At 35.7% G+C, this 9680-nt stretch overlaps 2 protein-coding genes across 2 annotated transcripts; one reads left to right on the top strand and one right to left on the bottom strand.

Annotated features, from left to right (window-relative positions):
- Nucleotides 1–766: 766 nt before the first annotated feature.
- Nucleotides 767–3308, top strand: LOC112519756 (stress-response A/B barrel domain-containing protein At5g22580). Its single transcript, XM_025128002.1, has 2 exons — nt 767–1060; nt 2887–3308. The coding sequence occupies exons 1-2, from the start codon at nt 786–788 to the stop codon at nt 3086–3088; spliced, it is 477 nt and encodes a 158-aa protein (XP_024983770.1). The 5' UTR covers nt 767–785; the 3' UTR covers nt 3089–3308.
- A 536-nt stretch (nt 3309–3844) lies between these two features.
- Nucleotides 3845–9328, bottom strand: LOC112519297 (probable 2-carboxy-D-arabinitol-1-phosphatase). Its single transcript, XM_025127343.1, has 9 exons — nt 8877–9328; nt 8514–8619; nt 8214–8430; nt 8004–8122; nt 6582–6677; nt 6109–6162; nt 5933–6031; nt 5521–5628; nt 3845–4374 (listed from the first exon to the last, which is right to left on the bottom strand). Exons 1-9 carry the CDS (start codon nt 9275–9277, stop codon nt 4000–4002), a joined length of 1575 nt encoding a protein of 524 aa, XP_024983111.1. The 5' UTR covers nt 9278–9328; the 3' UTR covers nt 3845–3999.
- Nucleotides 9329–9680: the final 352 nt, after the last annotated feature.

Here is a 9680-nt window from a genome sequence, read left to right as displayed (position 1 = left end):
TATAAAAACTATGTAGTCATGAAGCTAAGAGGGATAATCCTTTAGTTTATTTATAAAAATATATCAAAACCCTCATTTGTCTTTATTAAACCATTTCGAACAAATTAATAATATAAATGTCTCTTAATAATCCAACGCTCTTTCTTAGTTGCTTAATGAACTTAACATGATTCCCTACTTATTCTGTTATCTATACATGACTGTTTGGTAGTAAATTACTGATATAGAAAATGTCTTATTCAGTAAGCTTTAGGAAATTTTTTAAACATATTACCAATTTTTTTCTAAACCTATCATTCCCAATTAAAACACACACTACTTTTTATCTATAAAAGACCCACCCAATAAAAACGACATTGATTTACACAGTAAAGTTTATCCATATTCAGTAAGCTTTTAGTGCGTTTTTTTTATTAACCTGGATATCCAACCCGTTACGCGAACCGACTAATACCAAGATAATCACATGCTTTGTAGATAGTCCAGAGTCATCGTATTTGAACCTACGATGACCAGAAGAGAAAAACCCCACCAAACAACCGATTAATTTAACCGTGTAAAAATGGGATTGACCAAGTCAAAATAGTACAAGTAATAAAGCGCAAAGTACAAGAAAAAACAAAGAGATATCCACGACTCCGACAATGGTGTCGGTGGGGGTTTGACCGTAGGGACGCAGCGACGGAACTGCTGACCCTTCAAATTGCTTTTCGTGCATAATAATAATAATAATAATAATAATCATAATAATAATAATAATAATAATAATAATTCCACTTAAAAAAATGTGTGTGTTTTTAGGTGTGTCAGTGTGTGTATCACATGTTATATGTATAGGAGCTTCAGTCTCTCTATCTATATATCTATCTCTGTGTGTGTGTGTATATATACAGCCATACAGAGAGCTTGGTGGTGGTGGTGGTGGAGGATTACGGTGGCAGATGGCGGAGTTCACACATTTGGTGGTGGTGAAGTTCAAGGACGAAGTGGTGGTGGAGGAGATCATCAAAGGGTTGGAGAAGCTTGCTTCCGAAATTGATAATGTCAAATCCTTTGCTTGGTAAGTTTAAAACGTACGATTGTTATTGATTCTTAATGTACAAGTTTTTTTGAAATATATAATATATAGGGTTCAAACGAAAACACCTTCATTTTACGAGGACGTGAGAACATTCTTTTATTATATACAATCACATGTGATACTATTATTCATCACATATGATACACATGTGATACTAAATCAGAGATGCGGATGATTTTCGATGCCTTACACCACTAAGCCCTTTCACATGAATTATCACATGTGATAAGGGTGGTGTTGATATGATAATATAATCCATCACGACCATCATATGTGATGCTAAATCATAGACATAGACAACCTTTGGTGCGGCCTAATTAAGTCATGAAACACGTCGTCCGCACATCACAAGGTTTCTTTACGCGTATTATCACATGTGATAAGGGTGTTCTCACGTTCTCGTAAAATGGAGGTGTTCTCGTTTGAACCTCCACCTCTATATAGAACGGTTCCGTTTACAAACTGATCAACTATCAGTGCATTACATCATATAAACCAATTAATTGAGATATTTTTTATAACGAGTGTTCATTTATTATAATTTGAGCATTTATAAAAGAATAAAAGAGTTTATTTATTATGATCAACTTTTATGTAATGAACCAATTGAGATATTCATTTAATTGGGTATTCTGTATTAAATAGACGGTTAAGATTAGTTTACAAAATTTATATTAATATGACAGTTTGTAAGAATCCGTCAAATATATATATATATATACACACACACACACACACACACACTTGGGATCATGTGAGACAAGACTATTTTCGTGAAACATGTGAGACAACTTTTTACACTTGAAACTTTATAGAAAAAAAGGGTGAAAATAATCTTCAAAGTGTCATTGCTACGAAAGTTCAGCTTCTTTTTACCTTCACAACATTTGCTGTGAGTTTCAAGTGTAAAAAAGTTGTCTCACGTGTTTCACGAAAACAATCTTGTCTCACGTGAACTCGAATCCTGTATATAATATTTAGTCTATTAATTCTCAATTAACACCATTTCTTGCACTTAATAAATAGTAAAATATTAAATTTGAATTTCTTTTGTTAGCCGTGAATATGACAAAAAAAAAAACATATCAACTTTGATGTAACACTATTTAAGTCATTTTTGTTTACAAATTTGGTGTAAACTGTGTTTTTAAGTATATAATATTTAGAGTAAATTACGTTTGGTCTCTGTGGTTTGTTGAAAATTGCTATTTTTATCTCTGTACTTTTGAAATTACGATTTTTAACCTTATGGTTTATAATTTATTGTTATTTTCATCCTTGTAATTTATAATTTATCGTTGTTTTCATCCTTAAAAGGTAGACATTAGTCTCAAAGAAGAAAATAACAATGAATTGCAAACGAAAGGACCAAAAATCACAATTTTAAAACCACAAAAATTGCAATTTTTAACAAACAATAGGAACAAAAACGTTACCAAAATCACATTACCTTACCAGATGAATATGACAATTTGGCAAGGACTTCGAATCTTATTCGATAAGAGCGAGACAAGAACCAATAGTCTTACCCGGTAAGTGAAGGCGACGGCTCTTACCATGATAAGTGCTTACCGGGTAAATTGTTGTATACGATGCCGTTTTGGTGGACTAAAATCTTATCCTGTAAGTAAATGATAGTTTTAAATTTTACCAGTAAGCGTTTACCGGGTAAGTGTTTGATAAACGTCCCATAATATTTATACACAACTAATGGACTTGAACACCATCTTTTTGATTAAGTTTGAACCCCTGACCTTTTAAATGGGTGAAGCTTTACTGATAATTCGGATACTGCTTTGTAACAGGGGAAAGGATATTGAAAGTATGGAAATGCTAAGGCAAGGGTTCACCCATGCTTTCATGATAACCTTTGGGTCCAAAGATGATTTCACTGCTTTCCAAACCCACCCAAACCATATCGAATTCTCGGCTACGTTCTCGGCTGCCATCGACAAGATCGTGCTTCTTGATTTCCCGGTTGTCGCTGTCAAGCCCCCGACTGCTTGACGATTGAAAACGAGTTTTAAAAAATCTCAAGAAATTAAGGAAATGTTTTCTAGTTTGATGTGTGTTTTTGTGAGATCTGATTGATTGTATGACGTACTCAGTCTGGATTTTTGAATAAACCAAGTTGAAACTGGTTCGAAATAATGTACAGTTTTCAATGCATGAGATACAAGTCATTAAAGCATTTGTGTCGTAAGGGAACTTAAATATTTTGAGAACCCATGAACCATCGGTTTTGTGTAATATTCATAATGAATAACGTGATAAATATTAATGAAGAATGCCGTGACGTATATTCATGAATATTTATTATTATTCATCATGGATACTAAATTGCATGAAAAAGTAATCTATTTTAACTTGATTCCTATTTCGGGTAACGTACTTTCAAAACTTTTATTTTGGTACCTAAGAAGTAAAATTTTAAACATTTAAGTACTCGGGCAACCGGTCACCATGCAGATGTAGCGAGTGATGTGATATCCAACTCAGTATTATTTGCTATTTGACCCAATTTCATCCCATTACTCGCACCACATAAAATGGTAACCCAGTTAATGTTTCAACATTATCCGGGTACTTAAACGTTTAAAATTTTACATCTTAGGTACCAAAATAAAAGTTTTAAAAGTACGTTACCCAAAATAAGAATCAGGTTAAAGTACGATACTTATTCATGAAATTTGTCCTACTACATAAAATAGATGGTTTTTGAAAGTGACGAAGCCAATATTTTTGCCGAGTAGATCAACCCAAAGTTACCAAAAATATAAATATATAAAAGATGTATATTTCTGTTTCTTGTTCCATGTGGGATCCCAACATTACCGTGCTGGATTTTCGATCATTCTCGAGACGAATAAGCGGTTATAATCCGAAAATGCATGACCACGAGCTCGGGAAGTCGGGGTTTAGAATTCTTCATCGCCTTGTGTTGCTTTAGTAATGGGGATCAACCACCTTCCGAGATGTGCAGTGTAGTTTATGCAACGAACAACGCCTCTTCCAGAAGGGCCATCGGGGAAATCGATGACGCTAATGCTACCAGCATCGACATGAAACGATCCCATCCAATCCTTTGTTAGGTTTAAGCAATGGCCTAATAGACCGACGGTAACGATGGGATGACCAACAGCTACAACAACGTTATCTGGTTCAGATTCGTTAGATAACTCGTTCAATAGTGATTTCCAGGCCGTCCCTGACCGGTCCCATAGTTCTGTTAACAATCCATCTTCGAACTCATTTATCCAGCCAGATTGTAGACTCGACGCATTAACCGAATCCTGTTTAAGAGACAGAAGGAATAACATAAACTTGTAACTAAGGAATCGTACGGTGTTCAGATTCTGATCAATAATCACAAAATATGAGAATCGTATCAATATCCCCTGTTTTTGGGGCGGGAAATACCGAGTTTGTTTGATCGGTTTGTTTTTTTAATATGAACTCGATCAATATCATATCATCAAACTTTTGAAACTTATGCAATGAAAGTTTAGATAACAAAGTTGCTAGAAAAAGAAATTGTACAAAAGTTTGAAATTATGGAATGAACAAGTAAATTTAAGGAGCCGTTTACCAAACGCTTACTCGGGTAAGCGCTTACCAAGTCAAATTAACTCATCGGATGATATGGTAAGGACCAAGAATCTTACCCGGTAAGAGCAAGACAAGGACTAAAAATCTTACCCGGTAAGTGAGGGCGACGACTCTTACCACGGTAAACGCTTACCGGGTAAATTGTTACATGCAATGTCGTTTTATTGGACTAAAATCTTATATGGTGAGTAAATAATAGTATTAAATTTTATTGATAAGCACTTACCAGGTAAGACTTGGTAAACGGCCCCTAAGCTTCTTATTTTGGCTCGTGGGTCTCACTTTTTTTTTGAAAAAAAAGACTAACGAAATAGTCCACCATTGTAAATGGTTTAAGATATTCTCTTCACAAAATAAATGTCCATAATGAAAGACAGAGTTGTTTTATAAATGTATAATTATTATATCTTTTAATCAACTAAATGACAATTTTACCTTTACTAATTGAGGGAATAATAAATTTTTCCATCTGATTATCAAGGGTAGAATCGGAATTTAGCCACTTGCTTTTGAAAATAGACATTTATTTTGATATAAATTAAAATAAAACCGTGGATACTTATCTTGAGACTAAGGGAGTAACAAAGTTACCATAAAAGGAAAATTTTCAATTTTGACGTGTTGATCATACTATTTCACTTAGTAGCATGATGGTATGCACATAAAACAAACCTAGTATATTCCACGTGGAGGTAGGGTCTAAGGGGTAAGATGTATGTAAACTTTACCTTTATACCAATAGACAGATAGCAAGTTTCCGATAAGACTCCCAACTTGCACATAGTGACACTTAAAATTGAACTCAATACATTAAAATGTGTGTTACTTGCCTTCTTTGAACGATTAAGAATGTCGTGAATGTCGAGGTCTTTCATCTGCTTTGTTTCCACATATCGCGGTAGACAATCAGCACCAAGACATTCGGCAGCTTCTTGAACCTATAATTGTGTGAAATTGGTTATTTAGATTGACATAGAAGACAAATGCGATAATCCAACCATGACGGCCAGTTCAACTGACAAATAAATACTAGGCCTTGGGATTCCTCCCATTAAGTCACCAGTTCGAGTCTTCTCAGGGCCACAGTGGGGATTTTCCTGGTTGATATCTTTAGGGCTCCATGGGATTAGTCAAGGTGCGCAGAAGCTGGCCCGGACACCCACAGTTTCCAATAAAAATGAAACGATCCTATCTAACAGATGATTTGATGAACACGACAAGAAACTTGGAAACGTGACTTACACGAGCAATTGCATTAGCAGTTTCAGTTGGTGTTACTCTAGGGCTGCTAACTATTGATTTCACCTTCAAATCTAGAAGCAGTTCGGCTGTTTTTTGCGACTGCCATTTATAAAAAAGAAATAGTTAAGACTATACCCGCTTGCAAATCGTTGACATACATATCAAGAAACCGATACCTGTATAATTCCAAGCATGTCCATAGATGTGTCACCAGCATCAAAATTGCTAGCCTGTTGACGAGAAGCTTCACAATGAGAAAACTAAGGGGCTGTTTATCTTCTGCTGACCGTTGCTGACTCGGTCAGCATCAGCATGTTTACCTAGAAACTGATCTGATTGAAGGCGTTGACCGAGCACCTACCCGGCTAATAATATTGTTTGACCTGCCGGTCAGTTTACTTGGTTTCCAGGCCTACCCATTTTTGTTGCTGGTTATATTTCATTTAACATTTACTTATAAAGTGGGTTATAAGAATAACTTTTTTCGGTAAGCACTTATTACAAAACAATTGGTGAACAACAATTTTCGGTAACACTTACCCGACCGAACCTCTTACCCAAGCGACATTCTTGTCTCTTGCCCGATTGGCGCTCACCCATTTTGTGTTGGTAAAAGAAATGAGCAAAGAAAACCAAGGAACTTTACTACCTCGGGATTTCCCTGGGATCCATGACAGACAAGTATGATCCGGTTACCGGCTTTCCTGCCTGCAGAGCTTCCAGCAGCAATAGGTGAGCCTGGAGTCTGTGCATAATAATTAATAAACTCTTTTTTACATAACAACACCATACCAATGGCTGAAAAATGCACAATGATGCCAGAATGAGTGATTAACAATGGAGAGTGCCGTGAAACAAAGTTTTTTTTCTTCTCAAATTAGCCATTCTATTGCAACTACACATACTGTCATGTATCAGTGTTGGAGTTCCACATTAGTTAGACTTGGACCATTTATCCTCAATATATGTTGAAACCTCTTTTCTCACGTCAATGGCTCTTTTGAAGAATAATCTAATGGAGTTCCATATATTCTCGCAATCAAAATATAGCAAAGCATAGAATTTGGTTCAAATTGTGTTTGGGTACATAACTCATTCCAGTCAGTTCATACAAGTTCAAGGAGTCGTTGAAACTATATAAGCTAGCTTGTTTTTCAAGCTTATTGAAAATACCTCGTTTGGTAATTCCATAACCTAGCTTTTTGAAAAGTTATGTCAAGTAGCATTTTCATAAGCACCAGGAGGTTTTTCCACTTTTGTCCAATTATGCCTCTTATATTTTTCTAATTAATTTTTCAAAATTTATTTTTAGGTCATTTTACATGACTAGTTTATCAACTAACTTATTAGCTAACAGCTAGCTTATAGGCAACAACTAGTTTTTCAGCTAGCTAATCAGACAACAACCAACCTATAAGCTAGTTTGCCAAATATAGCCTAGATATACAAAGTATTATATGAGAACTATCTGTTAACCAGATTCGACCAATACTTAAACAAGCAAATCTTGTCATCCTAATAAAAGAAACTAGAGAAACACAACTACACGAATGTTTCGCGTGTTAAACCATGAACATTTTCAATTATTACTTATAAGCCACAAGGTTGTCCCAATATTTTTAGATGCCCTGTTACACCCATACTAAAAGTTTATATCGTCTGAAACGAGTAATAAACAAACTAGAATATAAAATTTCATGTAGCATTAAAAAGATCTTACAAATTAAAACAACAAAAATGTTTAAAATGACAAAGTGAGAAGAATATCAAAGARTCGTTTTTGTTTTTGATCGGCAAATTCTAACATTAAAAAGCCACTTTTGATTTTGAAAGAAATTATATAGGTTTTCATGGAGGTGGGCTCATAGGTTGAGCTATATAAATCTGGGCCTCAAGCGCAAGTAAAATTGGACCCCAAAATTTGGGGGGCCTTGTTCAAAGACTAAGATTTAACATGCTAATAAAAGGCCGTGATAAGCCAACTTCTTGCAAATCATTTACCAAGGACTAAGCTGTCTCCTTTAGATAGACTAGAAAACAGCCAATCACAATTGCAAATAAGCTAGCATACCTGATTTAATCGGTTAAGACATATATATGGAGATCCACCCTCAGGCCGTGGGACAAAATCTAACACGCTTACACCACAGTTACTTTGAAGTAAAATCCGGAAGTACTCAGTTCCTAGGCCTGAAGATGAGATGAAAAGGTTCAAAAATAAAACAAACTTCAGATCAAATATGAAGTAATGATATACACACGAAAAGGAAAGAAAATGTACCCATTGCTGTAGCAACAAGAGCCTGATTAACGGCATTATGAGCAACCACGAGAACCGACCTACTATCATGAACCAAGATTTTGTTCCAGCAGCTTGTAGCACGTGTCCACAATTCCCTCACCGGATAATGACCATCTATATTAAAATTCGGAGCATCTTTTTGCCACTGACCAAAAGCCGCACCGAATTTTGCTATACCTTCATGCTTTAGGAGACCCTAAAGTACAGAAAAGAGTTCTATGATAATTTTGACAGATATTGCATCTTCAAAGAAAAATGCTCATGAGAACTCGAACTAACTTGAAACGAGTATAGATCAATCTCCCTCAAGTCGGAATCAGTAAGGATCTCCTCTTTCCGAGAACCCCATATAACTTCAGCGGTTCTTTTTGATCTTTTCAAGGGACTGCAAGTATGAAATATTCATTTCATAAATCTGCATCGACTGTTATGCTTTAGAATTATAATGTGATCACTTGAAAGCTCGCATAGTAACCTTCATAGGGTTTCTAATAACTACTGTAATAGACTAATAACCGGAATGTGATTCTAATTTTATAACGAAACGGGTATTAGTATTGCTCACAATTCCAAGCCCTAATATCATTAAGCTATCGTTTTCTAATCAGAACTGTGAAACCAGAAAAATCAAAGAACAAAAACCTGGAGAAGCATATATCAAATGAATCATCGATGAGCATTTGGCGGGAAGTCTCAGCTTGAGCCTCCCCTTTCTGAGTAAGAATCGAGAAATCGGAGCTCCCTTGGATCCTACCTTCTGCATTCCACGTGCTCTGTCCGTGCCTCACCAGAACCACTCGCTTTGCAACCTTAACCGGAGGGAAGGACACCGAACCGCTAAGCGTCGAACTTAATTGCCGATCATCGTCGCCCTCCGATGATGATGATGATGAAATGTCGAGTTCTTTAAGGCTTGAAGAAGATGATCTCACTATGAAGGAACTGAATGCGATTGGTTTGAAAGCGTGGAGCAGTAGGCTGGGGTTCCTACGGTGGAGGAGGAGTTGGTCGCCGCCGACGAGAGGAACTCCGGCGGAAAGCATTTTTTTGGCGGTTAAAAAAACAGTAATAAGAATCGTATGGTTACCGTTGGTTCTATGGATACAACTATACAAGATGACAGGGTACCTATCAACTTATTTTCACTGGACCACTAGATTTCTCCGCCCGTCCGTTTTCAATCATCTAATGAAATTTTGGGTCCAAATTTACATGTGTTTAGGATTTTTTTTTTATCGATTTATGTAAAATTATAGCCGAAATTATTTAGGTTCAAACGATTAATTGTTTGGTTTTAAATTAATGATTTAGGTTTAGTTTCAGATTGTTAATCATTTAGGTTTAACTCGTTTTTGTTCTTAACATATATTCTATGTTATCTCATTTATACAATGTAATAAAAAAATTTGGATGTAACAGAGCCTCCAAAAAAATTGGAACGTCCAT

Source organism: Cynara cardunculus, assembly GCF_001531365.2.
Source record: "Cynara cardunculus var. scolymus isolate 2C chromosome LG 10, CcrdV1, whole genome shotgun sequence".
Lineage (NCBI taxonomy): Eukaryota > Viridiplantae > Streptophyta > Magnoliopsida > Asterales > Asteraceae > Cynara > Cynara cardunculus.
Note: the sequence above shows the minus strand (reverse complement) of the source record. Positions and strands in the feature narration are given on the sequence as shown.

Excerpts from the sequence above, each read along its gene's own strand:
- LOC112519756 (XM_025128002.1), top strand. The coding sequence starts at position 786 with ATGTGTGTGTTTTTAGGTGTGTCAGTGTGTGTATCACATGTTATATGT. Across the intron at positions 1,061-2,886 it reads AATGTCAAATCCTTTGCTTG|GGGAAAGGATATTGAAAGTA; the intron begins GTAAGTTTAAAA and ends GCTTTGTAACAG.
- LOC112519297 (XM_025127343.1), bottom strand. The coding sequence starts at position 9,277 with ATGCTTTCCGCCGGAGTTCCTCTCGTCGGCGGCGACCAACTCCTCCTC. Across the intron at positions 6,163-6,581 it reads GATCCCAGGGAAATCCCGAG|GCTAGCAATTTTGATGCTGG; the intron begins GTAGTAAAGTTC and ends TCTCGTCAACAG. Across the intron at positions 4,375-5,520 it reads TTCTTAATCGTTCAAAGAAG|GATTCGGTTAATGCGTCGAG; the intron begins GCAAGTAACACA and ends TCTCTTAAACAG.